The sequence below is a fragment of the Mesoplodon mirus genome (genome assembly GCF_964341445.2).
Source record: "Mesoplodon mirus genome assembly, chromosome: 2".
Lineage (NCBI taxonomy): Eukaryota > Metazoa > Chordata > Mammalia > Artiodactyla > Ziphiidae > Mesoplodon > Mesoplodon mirus.
The window spans coordinates 9905289-9927299 of record NC_138977.1 but is presented as its reverse complement, the minus strand read 5'-3'; the positions used below and the strand labels follow the sequence as shown (position 1 = coordinate 9927299).

General features: G+C 35.6%; 1 protein-coding gene across 3 annotated transcripts in view; it reads left to right on the top strand.

Annotated features, from left to right (window-relative positions):
- ABCE1 (ATP binding cassette subfamily E member 1) overlaps positions 1-21745 on the top strand; it is a 31460-nt gene extending 9715 nt beyond the window's left edge. Inside the window, exons 5-18 of one of the 3 annotated variants that reach the window (XM_082632040.1) lie at positions 849-966; positions 1329-1466; positions 1627-1696; positions 1915-2011; positions 2936-3025; positions 7926-8047; positions 10659-10880; positions 11889-11948; positions 12048-12106; positions 13365-13475; positions 13567-13709; positions 13825-13947; positions 16188-16299; positions 20149-21745. In XM_082632040.1, coding sequence (XP_082488166.1) covers positions 849-966; positions 1329-1466; positions 1627-1696; positions 1915-2011; positions 2936-3025; positions 7926-8047; positions 10659-10880; positions 11889-11948; positions 12048-12106; positions 13365-13475; positions 13567-13709; positions 13825-13947; positions 16188-16299; positions 20149-20682 — 1999 coding nt within the window. In that variant the 3' untranslated portion in view covers positions 20683-21745. Of the gene's footprint in view, positions 1-848; positions 967-1328; positions 1467-1626; positions 1697-1914; positions 2012-2935; positions 3026-7925; positions 8048-10658; positions 10881-11888; positions 11949-12047; positions 12107-13364; positions 13476-13566; positions 13710-13824; positions 13948-16187; positions 16300-17880; positions 19392-20148 lie in introns of those variants that run through there. The other 2 variants (XM_082632039.1, XM_082632041.1) reach the window with 2 other exon arrangements.
- Positions 21746-22011: the final 266 nt, after the last annotated feature.

The following is a 22011-nucleotide window of genomic DNA, read 5'->3' as shown; positions in this document are numbered from 1 at the left end:
TGTATATGTCAGTGGTTCATTCTAGCTAACATTAAAATTACCTGAGGGTCTTTTTAAAACTACTCATGCCCAGGTAGTTTCAGCCCAGTTGAATTACATCTTATCTCTGGATGTACAGTCTGGACCTTAGTAAGTTGAAAAGGCTCCCAGTGATTCTAATATGCAGTTGGGGGTGAGAATCACTGTTGTTGATAATATCCTTATCCCCAGAATACTTTTAAGGGAACGCATCTTGATTTTATTTATCTGTTAATCTCATAAGCTACGGAGAATATTACTCTGGACTTCGACATATATTGTTAATGACGCGTTCTTTGAGGTTTTTCATCTGCTGAACACTAATATTTTGAATCTAGGAGTCTAGATTTAACTAATAGAAGGTACTCCTCAGCCTGCCAGCTGTAGGGGCTACTGCAGCAGGGAGACCGCAGTGGAATATTTCTGGTTGATGCGGCACTCCTCTCCGTGTAGGTGGGTGGCAGAGGCCGAGAAAAGACAGACGGCGTGAGGTTGCACCCGCTGTGCAGGTGTCCGCCAAAGCGTTTTCCATGCATTCAAACTGAGCCTTAGATGGGAGGGAGAAGTGTTACTGCAGACTAGACTCTGAGGGACAGTTGGGTAAATGAACTGTGGAGTAATATCCCTCGGGGACGCATTTCCAACAACACTTTAAGTTAACCTTGGCTGCCGCGTTTTCCTAACAGCCAATAATACCTGGCATATATCTCTTCTGTCTCATTAATGCATGTGTGTGGAGTGCAAGCGCATTAAAATACAGCATTCTGGTATTACGTCGCTTTTGCTACACAAGTCTGAGTTGTCTTATTATTTTTGTACACTTACGACAGGTTGCCTATTCCTCGTCCGGGTGAAGTTTTAGGATTAGTTGGAACTAATGGTATTGGAAAGTCAACTGCTTTAAAAATTTTAGCAGGAAAGCAAAAGCCAAACCTTGGAAAATATGATGTATGTATTACCACCTTATAAAAATGAATATCTTAGTTCAGTTTTATAAGGCTATGAAGGAGAGAGTATGTGTGATTTTATTTTTTAATGTTCTTATTTTCAAGATTATTTGAGGAATTAATGCTCAGAAACTATAAATGAAACTCCTTTTTACGTAAAATCTGTTAGTGCTGCTTAACTGATAATTCTCAGCTTTCATAAACTGTTATGAGTTGGTGTTTTCTTGATTTGCAATTAAATCCACCTCTAATATTATCTTAGAAGCAGAGGTATTCTGTTTGGATATGTGTTCTATTTTGTATAACATTCATCCTCTTTGCAATTGTATTATTAAATTCAGAAAATTATACATATATTTCTAGGACCCACCTGATTGGCAAGAAATTTTGACTTACTTCCGTGGATCTGAATTGCAAAATTACTTTACCAAGATTCTTGAAGATGACCTAAAAGCCATTATCAAACCTCAGTATGTGGACCAGATTCCCAAGGCTGCAAAGGTCAGTTGCTTTTTAGGAGAAATTTAGTGGGTATTACAAATATTGGTGGACATATAAAAGATAAATCAAAGTAAACTTGTTTTATTTTGTGACTCTTTTTAATAGTGAAGGAATTTTAGTATTGAAGGAAAATAATAATATTTCTGATATATTATGGCAGGGGACAGTGGGTTGTATTTTGGACCGAAAAGATGAAACAAAGACACAAGCAATTGTATGTCAGCAGCTCGGTAAGTCTTTACTTTGTGTATGTGTTTTAATAGGCCCTGAACTTAACTCATAAAGATAGGTATCTTTATATGGATTACTGAAATACATGGAAAAATCTCTAGGAGTTGTCGTATTTTCAACAGAAATATTCAAATGCAGAATGATTTGCAATATACATTTTACCTTGAAGAGGTAAAATAAAATAACATTGAACACAATGCCTCTATGTTCTTTGTAGATTTAACCCATCTAAAAGAACGCAATGTTGAAGATCTTTCAGGAGGAGAGTTGCAGAGATTTGCCTGTGCTGTCGTTTGTATACAGAAAGCTGATATGTAGGTTACTTTATACTTTTTGTAAATCTTATCCTTACTTTAGAGTTTTTATTTATAATGCTGCTAATAGAGCAGTGGTTTGAGAGAAATTAATAGAAAGAGTATCTAACGTTCTAACTTTGAGGTCAGATGTTGAAGCAGTTGTGCATCCATTGCCCATTTCCCTGTTATTCCATCAGGGGTAAAAAATTCGTTTAGGTAAGTACCTTACAACTTACGGGTTCTAGAGCTCTTTAACCTGAAGTCAGCTGTTTATTTTGTAAACTCTCTTTATACGTTAAGAAGAACATTTTTTTAAGATGAGGCTCTCCTACCAGGCCGGCAAGGTTTTCCATAGCTCAAGTGGAAAATCAGGTCTTTTAGGTTATCCTAAATCAGGGTGGCTTGCCATGTGAGAGAGAAGAAAGAAGTGAAAAAGGCGGGTTTCCTTTCTACCTTGTAATGCCTCTCTTCTCCCAGATATTTTTTGCTCTCATCTTTTTCCATACTTCTACTCTGGCATCCAATGCAGGCTAGTTTTTCTCCATAAAGTATTCTGTCATTCTGGGCAGAGCCCTCTTTTCCAAAAACTCTGTTTGCTTTAGTGCAACCGACTTTAGCCAATTAAGAGAGCCCTCTGAATTACTTCGGAATATATCAGAATATTTTTCATGAGGAGATAACAGTTTGTAAGTTAGACTAATCTAGGAGTCTCTCCCCAGACTTGATATGCAATCCTGCCTTTCGTACTTTATTTTCTTCCTTCTACTTAGGAACAGAATACAGAAATGTTTACCATTACGGGGTGGGCTCCTTATTATTATAAGGGGATTTTTGTTGTTGTTAGATCAGAAACCGTATCTCAGTGCTTTAAAATAACATTCAAGATAGAATTTTATCTTACTTGCCTTTCAAATTACTTATGTTTGCTTTTCTTTTTCATAGTTTCATGTTTGATGAACCTTCTAGTTACCTAGATGTCAAGCAGCGTTTAAAGGCTGCTATTACTATACGATCTCTCATAAATCCAGATAGGTAAGTACAGATTTGGTATATGCCTGTGCTGTTTTGTTTGAGGAGTTTCACAGATGTCTAAAGTTTAAACACTGGGACCATCCATGTCACATACATGTGCGTGTTTTCCATCTTGGTTTTTGGAGCTATCGCTTGAACTTACCTTCCTCTATCTAGAAAAGAGATTCTTAATGCAAGATCCATTTACTACCATACCTGTTTCCAGGGAGCCTAAGAATACTCTGTAGTGATACGCAAATTTTGGCATATATGTGTGGATTTCTGGGAAGCAGATCCTTTTACCAGATCCTCAAATGGATATGTCACTCATACACACAGTTTTAGAACAGAGTAATTCGGGTTACCCAGGTCTTACTGAGCACAAGGGAGTTCTTAAAAACTTCTGTTAAGTAATCACAACATTCTGTATTTGTAGGGTGCTTTTGTAGTTTGCAGAGTTTTTATATCCATTATCTCATTTGCGCCTCAGTAATCTTGTAAGTAAGAATCTTTAGGTGGTATTCCCATTTTGCAGATGAAGATGTTTTAAGGTCAGAAAGGCTAGTTATTTCTAGGTTTCAAGCTTATGATATGGCAAGAACCCAAGGCTTTTTTCTGTTCCTCTCTTTAGTAGCTGATTTAATTCATAGCTGATCTTACAAGAGAGCAAGAGAAATCCCTAGGGATCAAAAAACCAAAGAGAGAACTGTAAATTACAGGGGAAAAACAAGGATGGCTTTCTTGAGGGGACGTTGCTTGTCTCTGTAGTAAGTCTTGAGCTTTAACAGCCACTTGGGGGCAAGAAGCAAGGCCTTGTATTGAATTATCACACAAAATGCCGGGACTCTCAAACGACTCCTTTCTCGGCAAAAGAGCAAACACAGGAGGATGTCAAGGAAACATAGCTGTCACTCACTGAGATCCTTGGAAATGGAGGGCTGGCTCCCCTTCAGATCTCTTTAGGGACTGGCAGCTCACATGGATATGGAATTGAAATTTATGTGATCAGGGGAGTCTAAGAACCATCCATGTTAAAGTAACATAACAAGAGGGCCCTAGAATCTGTAGTTCTATGGTACCTAGATGAAACATATAAAACCACTCTGGAAGCATATGCCCTTAACCCTGGTCACACAGGATTTCTACAGGTAAAGACTCAAGAGCTTTAAGCCCAGGGTTATAAATGATAGGAGGAAATTGTCTACAAATGAGTCAGTAGATACAACAAACAGCAGGATTTAGACTTTCAGGAACTTCGAGTGATATTCTCAAAGAGACTGTAAAATAATATTTAAAATAAAACATGAAGATTTAAAATTCTAAGAATATGCTACTACAAAAAAGCAACAAGTAAATGTTTACAAACCCAAACAAATCTAGAAATTAAAAGTATAGTCATGACATTGAAAACTCACTGGACACATTAGACAGTTTAGGTACAACAGAAAAGAGTGTGAGAAACTTGAAAAGTTGGTCTGAGCAAGCTACCAGAATACAGCAGAGAGAGAATGAGATTGAAATACAGAAGGGAGATTCAGAGACATGGAGAATGGGATAAGAGAGAATAGAATGAGAAGGTGCTTTACATATATCTTAATAGGAGTCTGAAAAATAAAGCTATGAAAAGGTCATGGCTGGGTATTTTCCAGAATTGGAAAACTTGACTCCATAGATTTAAGGAGTAAATGATCCATGTACGTACCTTGAAGTAAAACTTGGAATATCAGTGGTAAAGAGAGGGTCTTAGTTGAGCCAAACCGTAGCCATAATTTTCACTTCATATATAGACCAGGGCATTATGATAGCCTCTTTGGGGGAAGTAAGAGTATAAAATGTCCCAATATTCAGGGACTTCAGGATAAGGTAAATTAAAGAATACACAAGCAGTCAAGTCAGTAGTTCTCAACCCTAATACCTTTTTTTTTTTTTTTTTTTTGCGGTACGCGGGCTTCCCACTGTTGTGGCCTCTCCCGTTGCGGAGCACAGGCTCCGGACGCGCAGGCTCAGCGGCCATGGCTCACGGGCCCAGCCGCTCCGCGGCATGTGGGATCCTCCCAGACCTGGGGCACGAACCTGTGTCCCCTACATCGGCAGGCGGACTCTCAACCACTGCGCCACCAGGGAAGCCCCTCAACCCTAATACCTTTTTATAAAACATTTTTATATTCCTTTGTTTTACTGAAATGAATATCATAGATATTATCTACATTTACACATATTTTTTAATACTATATAATGCTTTAACCATAATAAAAAAGCTAAAAGGGTAATAATTTACAACCAGGTGACGTGTATTTCAATATTCAGCCAAATCACTACATTCTGTATTATGAGAGGGCAGTAACCATAGTTGTAAAAGGGATAACATGCCAAATCAGGTTAGATTGACAAAGTGAAGAAAATGATCGTTAGACATTTTCTCAGATGTGCTGGGTCTCATTTTTATAGGTATAGGGTCAAAATAATCTCTTTGTAGTGATAGACTGATAATAAAAAGTTACAGGAAGTGTATCTGCATCCTGAAATTATACAACATATCAACGCATACATTCAGTCTTTAATGCTGTAAAAAGATTTTGAAGATCATATCCTCCGATAAACAACAAGAAATAGAGGATGGATTAGAGAGGGGAACAGTAATGCGAGAGGAAGATTAAAAACCAACAGATAACCCCAAATTAAGTGTAGGGTGTAAATTTTCATAGCATAGATTTCTCATGCTGCAGATTATTGTTTCTTCCCAAACCCTCAGAAAATAGAGTGGCTCCCCTCAATCTTTTTTAACATTTTGGACTTCTGCATAAGCTCCATTTGAAAGTAGGGAAGGCAGGAGGTGTGACTTATTTTTTTCTTCTTTTCAAAGCACCTTAAAAGCCACTAGATAATAACTATGCTGCCTTATACTGGGCCTTGGAGATTTTAATGGTAAAAAAGCAGAGAATTATTCCAAATAATGGAACGTTGCCAATAAAGATACCAAGGCAGGATAAGTATTGGCCCAGTTGGGTGATTTGCCATTTTTATTGATGCTCACCGTGTTCAACAGTGGGCAAAAGTTTATTTGCATATTAAGAAGGGTGTTCCTACTGGAGGTAGAATTGGAGGTGAACCACGAAAGGGTTATGTGGCATTTCAGCAGGTGAGGATTTTAGGCAGGATTTTAGACCATTGAGATGATAGACCACCCTTAGACACACAGGGATAGAAGGGTAGATTATTCAGGAAACAAGGGAAGAGCCATTTTTCAGTGTGTCCTATATATAAATGAAATAAAAGAAATACAGATGCTGTGGTTCAGTTGACCAATTTTTTGACTTTACAATATTGTGAAAGCAATACACATTCAGTAAAAAACTGTACTTCAAATTTTGAATTTTGATATTTTCCTGGTCTGGCGATAGGCAGTACGATATTGTCTTCTAATGCACGCCATGCTGGGCAACGGCAGCAAGCCACAGCTTCAAGTCAGCCACGTGAGCACGAGGGTAAACAGCTGGTACCCTTACAACCATTCTGTTTTTCACTTTCAGTACAGTATTCAATACACTACATGAGACACTCAACACTTTATTATAAAATAGGCTTTATGTTACATGATTTTGCCCAACTGTAGGCTAATATAAGTGTTCTGAGCACATTTCAGGTAGGCTAGGCTAAGTATGATGTTTGTTAGATTAGGCATATTAAATGCATTTTCAAATTACGAAGGGTTTATCAGGGTGTAACCTTGTAAATTGAGGAAGATCTATAGTAGCTAAAGTTTTGGAAGGTCTTAAAAGAAAGTCTGAAGATGTTATGTGTTTCATTTGGAACTGAGAGCCACATCTGGGGACCTGAAGAAAATGAGGTTTGTTAAAAGCCTATAACAATATTGATAGAAATGACAGCCTGAATTAGAATCTAGATAAAGAAAAGAATGAATTAGACATGCTTGACAATTTAAACAATACATGGTTGCAAATAAAATTGAGTCTGTTTTTTAATGGGAGTAGTGATTCCATCACTAAAAGTATGGCTGGTTAGTTTTTATTTGTACAGGAAGCTGATAAATTAAATTAGAATTTTATATAAAGCAGAAATTAACACACCATTGTAAAGCAATTATACTCCAATAAAGATGTTTAAAAAAAAAAAGAATTTTAGGTGTCTGTAGGACATTGCTTTTTGAACATCTTGAGCTAAGTTGAATAGGAATAAGATGCTGCATAAAAGCTTTATGATTATTATTTGCCTAATAGTTTCTATGCTAGCAATACTTTTTTCTTACCACTTGAAAAGTCATGTCATAGCCCATCCCATTTATAAAGTGCTCCAGTACACACAGTAACCTATTTTCTTTCTTACCGTCAGTAGATTTTTATTACCTGTAAAAACATTTTGCTAACGTAGTGTTTTTTGGTATTGTTTCATATCTATTCCTTGTCTCCACAACTAAAGTGAAAATTCTTAGGTTGAGGATTCTGTTGAATTCTCTATGCATTCCTTACTACAGCTAGCATGAGACAGGACAAGTAGAAGGGTTTAATGCATAAGTTGAAGAGCATAATAAACAGTTTAGAATAGGTCTGATTTAAATCTATTATAATTGTTTCTGCTTTGTAAAGTTTATTTTAAAATATGTTTTTTATTAGCAAAACATTTATTTCGTATATTCATACACTATTTCATGTTAAGTTTTTTCTTTTAGTTTAGGAAAACAATTCGAAATACGAACGTTGATAATGAGTCTTAAAGAAAATGTTTTATAACTTATGCTTAATATGGTCTTTACGGTTAATTTTTTTAAAATATATCTACCTTCCTGACATTTACACTGTAGTTTTTTTAAAAAACTATGTAAAAGTTTTCATTACAATTAAATATAATTTTAATCATATATATTATGTTACGTTTTAAAATAAAAATCTATATTGATTTTCAGATATATCATCGTGGTGGAGCATGATCTAAGTGTATTAGACTATCTCTCTGACTTCATCTGCTGTTTATATGGCGTACCAAGTGCTTATGGTGTTGTCACTATGCCTTTTAGTGTGAGAGAAGGTAACTTGAAAAACTTTTCACAATGCTGTATTCTCTTTCACTCTAATGCTTAGAAAATGTATTGCTGTTGATGCTGAGTAGTTAAGTGTTGCTGTCATATTACTTATCCAAAACTCTGGCCTTAAGGAACTTAATCTCGCAATAGAATATACATATATAAGGTTATATACATCAGTTGTTAAACATAACCTGTGTCTTTTTTGTAGAGGTTTTTGTTGTGGGTAAAAATGCTCTTATCAATTTCACTATTTATTTGCTATATTAAAAGTTTCTTTTATATTTTGGCCTCTGCAGCATCACTGTACTACTTGTCACGTTCAGCTTTATCTTTGACGGGCCAATACCAGTAGGAAAACTCTTAAACTTCTTTTAGTGCTCATCTTGTTTTCATGTTTCAAATTTATCTGTAATCTCTATCCTAAGTTTGTGAAACTAAGACTATGCAAAAGTCTAATAAGATAGTTAAGTATATTATAGTCTAGTAAGTGACTAAAATTCTAATAAAATAGCTTAGTAAGTGTATGTTCACTTATTCCTTCTACTTTGAGGAAAGAGGGACTCTCTGGTCTCTTTTCCATGTCTCTTCCCTAAGCAAGTTAGGCAAAAGTAAAAACTAGCCTACCACTAAGTGGCTCTTGAAACAGAATCAGTGCACTCTCTGCCTCATACACCTTCTTCCTTTTAATTTCCTTCCTGTTCCCCTTCACTGCTTCCTCATTCCTATTTTTACTTTTCTACATTTCTTCTCTCCAGCTATGCCTTAAGCTGGCAATCTAGAACACCTAAAAGGACTACTTAGTCCATATCTTGAAAAAATACCATATTCTACAAGAATAGTTATTCATGTAGCCTTATAGCTCCCTAGGTTGAACAGGCTCTTTTTTTTTTTTTTTTTTTTTAAGTTGTCTCTTCAAAGAGATTGCTTTTGAGTTACCTAAGAAACTTTTGGAGAAAAATTATATTGCATCATACTCTGCATAGAAAGGCGGTGGTATCTTCTTTAATTTATAAAAAGTGTATAAATAGTTTAAGGTGTGGGGAAGGAATTGCTCTCACGTCCCTATCTATACATTTGAGATAGGTAGGTATTTTAAGGGAAAATTTGTGAGATTGCCCAGTTTTCTTTCCAGTAGTCTTAAGAGATGATATCAGAAGCAATTAATGTTTTATTCTCCTCAGTTAGCAAGTATTTATTGAATACCTACTCTGCCTAAAGTAGTTCTAGAATCGCATTGATGATAATGACATGGGTACCTGGCAATCACTTTTCATAATTCCATTTATAGATGCCATGTCTAAAGCCTATGCCAAGAAGTAGTTCTTGGTGAGGTTTTTAATGTACCCTATCTGTTAAAACAATTCAAGTAACAAACTGCACTTAATCTTTCTGCTCTCCTTTAATATACTGAAATTAACACATTATATGTAAAAGCTCTTTATGAACTGTAAAGGAATTTTAGCTTGAATTCATTTTTAAATTGGCAAGAGAGACGTTGCAGTATTAATGTATAAAGCTGACTTGTTAGTGTTTTTTCCACAGTCACTTCTCTGAGCTTTCATTTTCTTACCTGATGAATTAGGCACTTGGACTAAATGGCCACTAAGGTTCCTTCAAGTTTATATTTTTATTTAATTTTTGGTTTTAATCTTTTTAACCCCACGTTTGTAATTTTTAAATAGTTTAAGATATAAAAATGCTAATTTGGGCAGAATAAACATCTATTTATTCTGTCAATAAATATTTGTTGAACACCTGTGTTCTAGGCTGAAAAGGCCTAGATGTGGTTCTTAATTGCAGATGACATGAATAATATCCTTAGACTTTCTTTCAAGACCTTCTGAAACTTCACCTACTGTCCTTCTCTTATAAATAGTAAACACTTTGAAAACAGCTCTTTTCACCATTTCCCAAATAATCCACTTTTCCATTTCTGTGCACCTGCCATTGTGGTTCTTAACAACTTCAGTATGGAGGAATTTTCATGTACAGTATGTTAGTTTACTTTCAGTTATTAAAATCTGTTTAGATAATGGTGTTTGTACAGTGAAGCCAGAAAAAGGTTAATGAAATTAGTTTGTTATTATAAATTTCTTTCAAACCTGTGAAGTTAATCTGAAAACAAATTCAGTAAATCATAGCTTCAACATATGGTTATGTCTCCCATGAAAATGAATCTTCGTAACTGAAATCGTCTTTAAAAAATTATTGCTTGAACTATTTTAATTTATTTTATGTCAATCTGAAAATATTCCATTTTACATACTTGTCAATTTGTAGAGAAAAATTACAATTTTTTATTTTAAAATACAGAAGAAATGGCATCATAGGCTTTCACATAAAATCTGATGGAAAAAATCTTATAAAAATCATGTACTAATGAAAAGTTACGCTTTGTGTATATAGGCATGCATGAATTATTTAAACTTGGCATTAGGTACATGAAACACTGTTGTCCACTGCATGCTGTAAATGCACAGAAATTTAACTCTGTGCATAGATTGCTCACAAGAGAGCCTCGGGTTTTAGCTTTTATATGATCATTTATTTTTTGTGGAAAAAGTTTAGTCTTTAAGTGATCTTTACTAATTTATTTCAATGACTTTCCAACAGGCATAAACATTTTTTTGGATGGCTACGTTCCAACAGAAAACTTGAGATTCAGAGATGCGTCACTTGTTTTTAAAGTAGCTGAGACAGCAAATGAAGAAGAAGTTAAAAAGATGTGTATGTATAAATATCCCGGAATGAAGAAAAAGATGGGAGAGTTTGAGCTAGCAATTGTAGCTGGAGAGTTTACAGATTCTGAAATCATGGTGATGTTGGGGGAAAATGGTAAGTTTTCCTTATTTTGTGATATTCGGAAGTTTGTTCTGTTTATCCAGTAACTGAGTGTTAATTACTCTGTGAAAAACTTTGACTCAGTTATAGGTCTGGGAGCTGGATTGAATTCCTACATTTCTCAGTGTAGTTCACATTTTGTGACAACGTGTGATTTAATCTGTCATTTAATCGAGTTCATATTTCTTATTTTGTTTTCATAACCTTCAGTGAGAATAAGATTTTTTCTAAGTTGGTTTTTCTATGTATAAATTGATATGAATAGCACTTATTCATCTTAGAAACTGACTAGGAAGGAAAGGATAAATTGTTAGTTCTGAAACAGTCTAGTTTAAAATGTTTTCCTTGCATTCCTCCACTTGGAACCTTTCTTAATTTAAATTTAGGCTAATCTAACTTTGTAAATAGTTGTATTACCAACACTTTTTAGTGTAATAGATTATCATCATAAATATAGTTATGAGATGAATTTGAGTGCCAAATATCTGGTATTGCTTTCATGATTTTTAGAAAAAGATTTGAATGGTGTACTTACAGCTTACAAAACTGTAGAAGAAAAAAATTTTATGAAGATTGTTGCAATGTATCAGTTTTTAGTTAACAGGAATTTTGAGCTTGGTTGCAGTTAAATATTTCATGTAACTGGCCTTTATGATGATGGTATCAATCATAACAATTATTGTCTTAACAATAAATTGTGTGCATTGATATTTTAGCTAAATAAGTCTTTCAAGAACTAACCCAAGACTTTATAGACCCACCGTTTGTTAAAATGGCCGTCGTAAGCTTTAAATAGTCTGTATTCCTCCTAATTAGTTTAGAATGATACTTGAGAGATGAATCATGAAAGTTCAAGTATTTTTCTATATAACCTTCAGAATTCAGTAGTGTCAGTGTATTTGTTCAAAACTAATTTCTCAGTTAAACCCCAGTAGTACATTAGTGATTTACTGTAAATGTGAAGCATCTTTCAAGTCAATTTCTTGTATGTTGTGTTGCCAGGTACTGGTAAAACGACATTTATCAGAATGCTTGCTGGGAGACTTAAACCTGATGAAGGAGGTACTATTGTAATATTGAGTCTTTTTACTCTGTTCCACATAGTAAACTTTAAAGATCTGGGCCATTTTCAGTGTCTTATTTATTTGCATTACTTTGCAGGGGAAGTACCAGTTTTAAATGTCAGTTATAAGCCACAGAAAATCAGTCCCAAATCAACCGTGAGTTATTCTGTTATTTTGTTATTGAAGAAGAGTTTATATGTATATATACCTAGAGCATTAATCTTACACTATATCAAAAATTTTCTCCAAATTAGTTTCTGTACAGGTGTAATAAGGTAGCTAAGGAAGATCTTAGGGCTACTACAGTCCTTTATTCATTTCCACTACTAGGAAACTCTTTTAAAGTCTGTTTGGCATCTTTTTCCAAAGTAAATCTTCAAAAACTTAATGTGTTTTGGTGCTGCAAATGACATCAAGAAAATGAAAGGCTACCCACAGGACTGGAGAAATTATTTGCAAATCATATATCTAATAAGGTACTCGTATCCAAAATATATAAAGAACTCTTACAGCTCAATTTTTAAATGGGCAAAGGATTTGAATAGACATTTTTCCAAAGAAAATATACAGATAGCCAATAAACACATGAAAAGATGCACAGCATCATTCATCATTAGGGAAATGCAAATCAAAACCACATTGAGATACCACATCACACCCACTAGAATGACTTAAAGCAGAAAGACAATAACAAGTATTGCTGAGGTTGCAGAGAAATTAGAACCTCATACGTTGCTGGTGGGAATGGAAAATGGTAGAGCCACTGTTATTCTGCCATAAAAAGAAATAAAACACTGATACATGTTACAATATGGATGAGCCTTAAAACATTATGAAATTAACCTCCTTTGATTTCTGCAGGTGTTGTAATGAACTTATTAACTACAGTATCTATGCTCAGTACCTCAGTACTCACTCATGTTGGGAATATTTGAGATGGCGTGGCTTACAATGAAAACTTTATCATTGATGCTTTCTATAAGCTTAGCTTTTAAGTTCTCAAACTCAGCCCTCTTCTCAAATAACAAGTTAAAAGACATCTTAAATTCATCCCTGTCATTATCGTGCATTTTGTGTTAGCTCACACACAGATTGCCTAAGATTACTTGATACCCATATTAACCTTTAGAAGTATTCCTAGTCTCTAATGATTTCTTCCCTGAAACATTCATCATTTACTACTTTCAAATTTTAAGATTTTGGTTTTGTTTTGTTTTTTAACTTGGACATGGTGGGTTTTTAATTTTTAAAATCTCAAAACATGTCATAGCTGATGGATAAGCATCAAAATACTATCGATATCTGCTAGTGGCAAATTGATATACTTTTGCTGTGTAGCTTAACTTTCTCAAGATTCATAATTAGAGTAGTTCTGTACTGAAATAAAATTTCAATACTTTTCCATTAAAAACAGGGAAGTGTTCGCCAGCTACTACATGAAAAGATCAGAGATGCTTACACTCATCCACAATTTGTGACTGATGTAATGAAGCCTCTGCAAATTGAAAACATCATCGATCAAGAGGTACTCTAAAATAATTTTTGTTGTTTTATCATTTTATTATTTTAAACTTTGGATGTCTCTACGTGGTTTACTGAACTTCTTTTGCAAATAGGTGCAGACATTATCTGGTGGTGAACTGCAGCGAGTAGCTTTAGCTCTTTGTTTGGGCAAACCTGCTGATGTCTATTTAATTGATGAACCATCTGCATATTTGGATTCTGAGCAAAGATTGATGGCTGCTCGAGTTGTCAAACGGTAAATGTCCCGCTCCTAAGAGTACTGCCTGTGATCATGTGTAGTGGCAGACAGAAATGCTTAGTATAGTGTTTGAATATGATGATATAAAGCTTTTCAAAATCATGTGTTTTAGTTTCATACTCCATGCTAAGAAGACAGCCTTTGTTGTGGAACATGACTTCATCATGGCCACCTATCTAGCAGATCGAGTCATTGTTTTTGATGGTGTTCCATCTAAGAACACACTTGCAAACAGGTAAAACTATTTTCTAAACTAAGTTCCAACACTTAGAAACTTACTTTATTTAGTTATTTATTTATTTCAAGTTGGCTGGCTCTTTTTTTTTAATCCCTGTTGGAGTATAGTTGCTTTACAATGTTGTGTTAGTTTCTGTTGTACAACAAACTGAATCAGCTGTAAGTATACATATATCCACATGTCCCCTCCCTCTTGAGCCTCCCTCCCGTCCTCCCTATCGCACCCCTCTAGGTCATCTCAAAGCATCGAACTGATCTCCCTGTGCTATGCCGCAGCTTCCCACTGGCCATCCACTTTACATTTGGTCGTGTATATATGTCAGTGCTGCTCTCTCACTTCGTCCCAGCTTCCCTTTCCCCGCTCTGTGTCCTCAAGTCCATTCTCTACGTCTGTGTCTTTATTCCTGCCCTGCCACTAGGTTCATCAGTACCGTTTTTTTTTAGATTCCATATATGTGCATTAGCATACGGTACGTGCTTTTCTCTTTGTGACTTACTTCACTGTATGATAGACTCTAGGTCCATCCACCTCATTACAAATAACTCAGTTTCATTCCTTTTTATGGCTGAGTAATATTCCGTCATATATATATGTGCCACATCTTCTTTATGCATTCATCTGTCTGTGGACATTGAGATTGCTTCCATATCCTGGCAGTTGTACCACAGTGTTCATTGCAGGAATATTTACATGTATCTTTTTGAATTATGGTTTTTTCAGGGTACATGCCCAGTAGTGGGATTGCTGGGTCATATGGTAGTACTATTTTTAGGTCTTTAAGGAACCTCCATACTGTTCTCCATAGTGGCTGCATCAATTTACAATCCCACCAACAGTGCAAGAGGGTTCCCTTTTCTCCACACCCTCTCCAGCATTTACTGTTTGCAGATTTTTTGATGATGGCCATTCTGACTGGTGTGAGGTAATACCTCATTGTGGTTTTGATTTGCATTTCTCTGATAATTAGTGATGTTGAGCATCTTTTCATGTGTTTCTTGGCCATCTGTATGTCTTCTTTGAAGAAACGTCTCTTTAGGTCTTCTGCCCATTTTTGGATTGGGTTGTTTGTTTTTTTGATACTGAGCTACATGAGCTGCTTGTATATTTTGGAGATTAATCCTTGTCAGTTGCTTCATTTGCAAATATTTTCTCCCATTCTGAGTGTTGTCTTTTCATCTTGTTTATGGTTTCCTTTGCTGTGCAAAAGCTTTGAAGTTTCATTAGGTCCCATTTGTTTGTTTTTATTTCCATTACTCTAGGAGGTGGGTCAAATGTACAGCAGAGTTAAAAATGAATGATTTTACCTCCTCCGTCCCCTTTTTTCTCTCATTTTTCCTTATTGGCTTGATTGAGAGTACTTGTAATATAAAGAAGTTTCACATTAGTTTATGAGAAATTTTTTTTATGAGAAATTTTTTACTTTTAGTGCTGAAACCTTATTAGGTTGAACGGTATGAAATTCCTGATATTCAGCCATTTGACCTGTAAAAACAGCAAGTTCATGTGATTCCAACATAATGTTTCCTGGTTTAGGAAGGAATGGATTTGCTATTTGAATAATTCATCCAAGGAATAGAAGTACTAAACTTCTTAGAATTCCTTTTTTTTTTTCTGTTTAAAATTTATGTATCAATTATTGAAAATAACATAACTTCTTTGGGAGTTAGGGAAATTTCTTAGACTATATAAAGCTATTCAAATAGTGATCCTCCCTTTGTATTTACAAAATGCTTAAAATGTTCCACATGTATGATATGACTTAACATGATTTAAGAACTAGTTTGGGTGAGGAAAGATGAATAAAGTATAGAAATTTTAAAAGGTGTTATTACTAAACACCATTATGTTGTACATATTGCTTTGTGCCAAATTTCTAACATAAACATTACCTTTTCTGTTAAATTGTCTTCTCCCCTAAATATCTTAGATTTGAAATTCTTCAGTGAAATCATTTTTCTAAAGCAGTACCTTCTCGCTGACTTTCTTTCCAGATCAGAAGCACTTTAAAGTGTGTTTGTTTTGCATAAAAATATAGCCAAACAAACTACATAGTCCAAGCAAAGACATTTCTGAATATAGCCTTTATAATGTCCCGTGACTATACTATTATCCAGATGACTTATGATTGGGGAATTAAAGGGAACAGGGATTCGTAATACTCTTCATCCTCAAAAAGTAATTAAACTGTGGGGGGGTAGAATTCAATCACAACTGATAAGATTTTGTTTTTCCCCTAGTCCTCAAACCCTTTTGGCTGGCATGAATAAATTTTTGTCTCAGCTTGAAATTACATTCAGAAGAGATCCAAACAACTATAGGCCAAGAATAAACAAACTCAATTCAATTAAGGTATGTAGAAAAATTACCTTAAATCACGGATAACTTCTCCGTGTACGTAATTGAAAAGCATGTTTTAACTTGAAGGCTGTGTCGTTAATATCTTAGGTCATTTCATGAATTCTGTGGCTCATGGTTTTCACGTTTCAGTATCTGACGGCGTACTTCAGTCTGATAGGCAGCCGTTGTGATGTAGCTGCCATCGCCGCGTTGTCTGTCTGAGTGGCACCCACTGTTGTACTGCTTGTGTTGACCTTCAGAAGGATGACGCTGGAAACAGAAGTGTTTACAAATACCTTAATATTTCCGACACATCTCTTTGTGCACTCAGAAGAGCAACACAGGATGGGAATGCATATTTTCAGAGCCTAAACAGACTTCTCCAATGAGCATTAAATTCTAAACAATGAAAAAACATTTTGTCAGTTAAGTTGGCAGTGTTTTGTTTTCTTTGTAGTACGTAAAATAATTTTGCGCCCTACACTTGATACAGTCTGTGAAATATGTGGTTTTTAGAAGGCAGTCATTTCTTCATCTCTCAAAAAAAGAAAAACGAATGCTAAAACAGCATCTCCGTGTTTCTGGTGTCCCTGCAGTGCCCCTTTAAACGCTGCTTCCATCGCATGGCCCTCTAGCCACCATCCTTAATACCCAGAAGCTTTAGATAAAGTATGTTACACATACCTGTCCTTTCATACTTGTACTCCTCTAGCTTCGCTACTAAAATGTGACCTCTTAGAAATCAGAGACATGGTGCACATCATGTATTCCTAAGCATCTAACATAATATCTGGATGCCTTTAGCCTTCACTGTATATTTTGTTTATAAATGTTTACTCTCTGGCCAGGATAATGAAATGGCAAGTTTTAAATTAAATTTGAAGAGTTTTCTCAGTTCTGAAAAGCATATTAAGCAGAAGAGAGGAACTAAATGTTAGAACACTTATTATGCACAGCTTAATTTTCATAAGAATTTCTTCTGAAGCATTACAAACACTGTGTGTTGTAGTTTTCTTGGGTAGAGACTTAGTTCAGTCCCCAGGTACACTTATCATTTTCTCTATATCCACTCATCCTAGACTGTCATACCTCAATCTTAATAAGGGAGCAAGCAGCTAGCCAAGTAGGTAGATGAATCATTACTGGCCAGTCTGTAAACAGTGCTGGGAAAAATTATTTTTATATACTTTTTGTGTACTAGTTCTCAAACTGACAGAAACTAACTAACTAACTAAAAACTAACCTTTTTACCAGAAGCTGAAAGTTAAAATGATGAAAATGGAATTTAGTAGTTTTTCTGGAAACAATATTTTATATAACAAGATTGTATATGTTTAAGTATTTTGTGTAATGGAATTGTGTGTGAGGTGTGCAGCGGGAAGGTGTCCAGGCAGTAGGGACGGGTAGCAGAGGTAGTAATCTTGCCTTTAAATAGTGGAACCAGGCATCTCCAGAAGCAGCCAGTGAGTGCAGAGGAGGGTGTATAGACACTTAAAAACACTGCTACGTAATTCTGCAGGTGAAAGTCTACCCTACCCTTACGTATAGGAGAATGGTATTGATTTTTGTTGCTTCTCTATTTTTATTTTTTAGGATGTAGAACAAAAGAAGAGTGGAAACTACTTTTTCTTGGATGATTAGAGTGAGTCTGAGAATATCGATAAGCCATTTATTAAAAGAAACATTTACTGGGATTTTTGTCATATAAAACTTAGACCAGATTTTATTCCCCACATGCTCTGGAGATTGAAGTATAATTTACTTACTGTAACATAAAGCCAGTTGTGTTTTAAATTGTAGTCTGAGTACGGCAAATGCCACTTTTCTGTTCTTGATGATAAGGCCCTTTTTGTGCATAACATTCTAAAATGAAGACATTTCAGGCTATACAAATTACCTCCAAGTTTTCATGATGTATGGGAAGATATTCAGTAGGTGTATTATATATTCAGGTACCAAATGCTGAGCAGTGTTGCCCCCTTTTAAAAATCTTGGAAAAGGTTTCTATACTTATATGGTTTGCCAGGTATGCCACTATAATGAAACTGCCCTTATTTTAAAAGCTGGTCGATGACGCCACTGATGAAATTTGATAAATAAACATCAGGATTATATATATTTGTTTTCAGTCTTTGCATTAAATTGTCACTGTGTTTAGACTTTCAAAGGAAGATTATCTGCTGCAGAACACCACTGCTGGGAAAAGACTATTACCAACTTAAGCATTGTTGACAATGTTTTTGGTGCTTTTGAATATCTTTAGCAAAAAAATCATTTCAACACCCCCCCAAAAAAAAATCCTAACTTTACTCTGAATTAGATGTAGCATTTCATAAGATTCTATATTCTGTAATTATTCTCAAGGTAATGTCATTCTATAAACATATCTTTATGTAATCACTGATCAAGATTTTGGAAAAAGCATTTTAAAGAATATCCGTTTCCTTTAAAAATACAGTACAGGTTCATTTCCAGGTTTGGATATAAAGGATGTTATCTATTTGACTTTTTTTTCTTAGTTTTGGATAGTGTGTAGCTGGAGTTCTAAAGACATCCAAATTTCTTCAACGGTGGGATACCTGTAGTGTAAAACCACTTTCAATTATACTTCTGCCTAATGTGCTGAGCTGGAACTAACTTATACTACAAGTGAGGTAAAGAGTTTAGGAAAATTAGAAATTATTGAACAAACTTTTAGAGCTTCTTGCAACAATAGAAGCTTTAATTAATATGCAAACAGTGGATAGAACGTATGGTTTAACTAAGCCCCATTAGGCCTTTTAAAAATATTGCTTTTATCTGAGTAATCCATAAATACATGTCTATTGTGAAATTTTCAAATATTATAGAAATATATGGGATAAGAGTTATGATTTCCCTTTATTTTACCCTCCCAAATGTTACCTGTGTTTATGTTTAATAATATATATCCTTTCATGCTTTTTTCTGTGCACTTAACTGTGAATATGTAAAGGGTTTGTTTTGTACATAAATGGGATTATACTAAAATAAGTATTGCCTATTTTTAAAGATAGGTTAAATTTGTGAATCATTATTTCAAATGAATTGAATAAAATAAGACAAAAGCTGTTTTTATTTACTGATTCTGTATTATGCCCTTAAAATATTTGTATTATAAGAGCACAGTTCTTTCTACTTATTGCTGATGATAAAATATGTATCAATTGTATTATTTTTCATGTAAATGAAAATTTTAAAACAGATTTACATGTTACTTAAAGTTCTGTATAGCAGGAGAAAAGGACTTAGAATTGTTAACACAAGGAAAAGGGTTTTTTTTTTATAAAATCTGTTACCAACTCAAATACATGAATGCAGATGTTAGCTATTGAAAATAATGAGACTGCTCAGTATATCCTGATTAGAAAAAATCTCTAAGCAAAAAAGCATGGTGCAACATAATTTATTATAATACACCACTGTTTATATGAAAATATACAAAATACTAAAATACACAAAAGGATACTCAAGAGAGTTAATGCTTTTGGGAAGGATAACTTGATGGTTAAGAACAGGGAATAAAGGAGACATATATTATACACCCATCACCTTTTGAATTTAAATTTTGTACATATGAATTGTTTATAGTCAACCTAGTGTGCAGCAGTCTTTACAAAAAGTGTATCTATGTAATTTAAGTTTAACCTAATTTTACACCATAGCAACTTGAAGTCCAGTGCTTTCTCTCTTGCTTACAGATTCAATGTGCAGTTTGGTGTCTGGCATGTAGTTTGCCTACTGTATTGAAGGAATGAATCTACTTGCCATAGAGGTTCTCTGTTTCTGTAGAAAGAATGGATAACTACTCAGTTGATTCTATAATTTCACTTACTCATTTAGAAACACATATGTCAAGCCCTCAACCCCAGTGCCTGGTGTATTATGAGCACCACGTGGTTCAGAAGAGAAATAGTCCTGGGTGGGAGAGTCAGAAGGGGCTACATGAAGGAGGCAGCTCCCAGGGAAAGGAGCACCTATAATGATAAAAATGGTAAGAAAATGCATGTGAACCAGAACACAGGTCAGAGACAAGTGAGCATGCGCACTGAAGAGCTTAGTGAGAGGAAAGCATCATACAGGCAGATTGTAGTGGATAGTTCCAGCTCCCATCCCTGCATGTGCCCAGGTCTGTCTCCCGTATCTACAAGTTTTCAGCTGGTAAGACTGGCAACCATGACCATCCGTCCCTTCTCGTGGAGCAAAGCATTCATGTCCCTTCATGTCTGTGCCTTCTGGTTTCTGGTCTCCATTTTTGGCCCCCGATTTCTGAACATTATCTTAGAACATTGCAAAGAACTAAGTTACACAGTAACAGGCACAGCCCTAGATAGGCATAGCATTACTTTGTTTCTTACCCTACCCGAAGGCGTTTAATCCAAAACCAAGGTTTTCATTTAAAACAAACTAGTGGACTTCGCTGGTGGCGCGGTAAAGAATCCACCTGCCAATGCAGGGGACATGGATTGGAGCCCTAGTCCAGGAAGATCCCACGTGCTGCGGAGCAACTAATAAGCCCATGTGTCACAACTACTGACCGTGCTCCACAAGGGAATCCACCGCGATGAGAAGCCCGCGCACCGCAACGAAGAGTAGCCCCCGCTCACCGCAACTAGAGAAAGCCTGCGTGCAGCAACGAAGACCCAACGCAGCCAAAGATGAATAAATTTATTTTTTAAAAATGAAACTAGCTTACTACACAATTTTTTGAACTTGGAGGATCTAGAAGACTCTTAACTTGATGTTCATGCCAACAACTGTAGCTTCACTATTCTGCGGAGTGCGTGATTCTGGAGCAGCTTACCAATTACGGTCTGTGAAGGGAAGTTGTGTTCACTTTCTCTTTTGCAGTTTATTTACATCCTCATATCATTGCGTCAACAAGTGAAAGTAAAACAAATATACTCAAAATGAAAAGTGGACCGTGCTGCTTTTCTCTGAAAACTTTTAGAGAAACCTGGCATGGGACACTTCTTGTGACCCACTGGTCAGCCGGTCTCACCTTCTTATCCATCCACATCGAGTGGCCAGTTCTGCAAGGGCTTCAGCCAGACATCTTGCTTGCTTTCTTCCCTGTCAACTCCGTGGGAAGAGGTGCTGGCACTCAACACAGCCAACAGAAACGCTTCCCCCTTTTCCTCCTTCCTTTCTCCCTCTGATCCCTCCAAGGTTCTCTGATAGTTCCCTCACCGCCTCAGGCAGCCCCAAACTGGCCTATAGGACTTGGGATTCCCCCTTCACAGCTTGCTGCCCCTGCACCTACATCACCTCTCTCTCTTAAACCCTGTGCTGAATGAAGCTTTTGTTTCAGGCTCTGCTTCCTGAGAAAGCCACTCTAAGATGAGAAAGTCCAGAGTAGGTTAAATGAGTATTGACTAGCAATATTCTTAGGCGACTTGATTTAATGAAGAAATACAGCCTTAAGAAACTTGGGTTTTCAAAGTACTTAAGTATACTTGCTACCTCAGTCTTCAAATAAAACTTTCAAACAGTGTTTTAACTTAAAAAAGCTGAGTCATTTAATCTATAAATTATTCTTAGATATTCTACACATCCCCATTTCATTCACTGACTGCTGAGAAAAATGACAGGACTAGCTCTCAAACCACTCAGAGCTAGGTTCAAATTCAAATTCTACCACTTAACTAGTTGCGTGACCCCCGTTTTATTATATATGTAACGTAGGTTAAAGAACAGCACTTACCC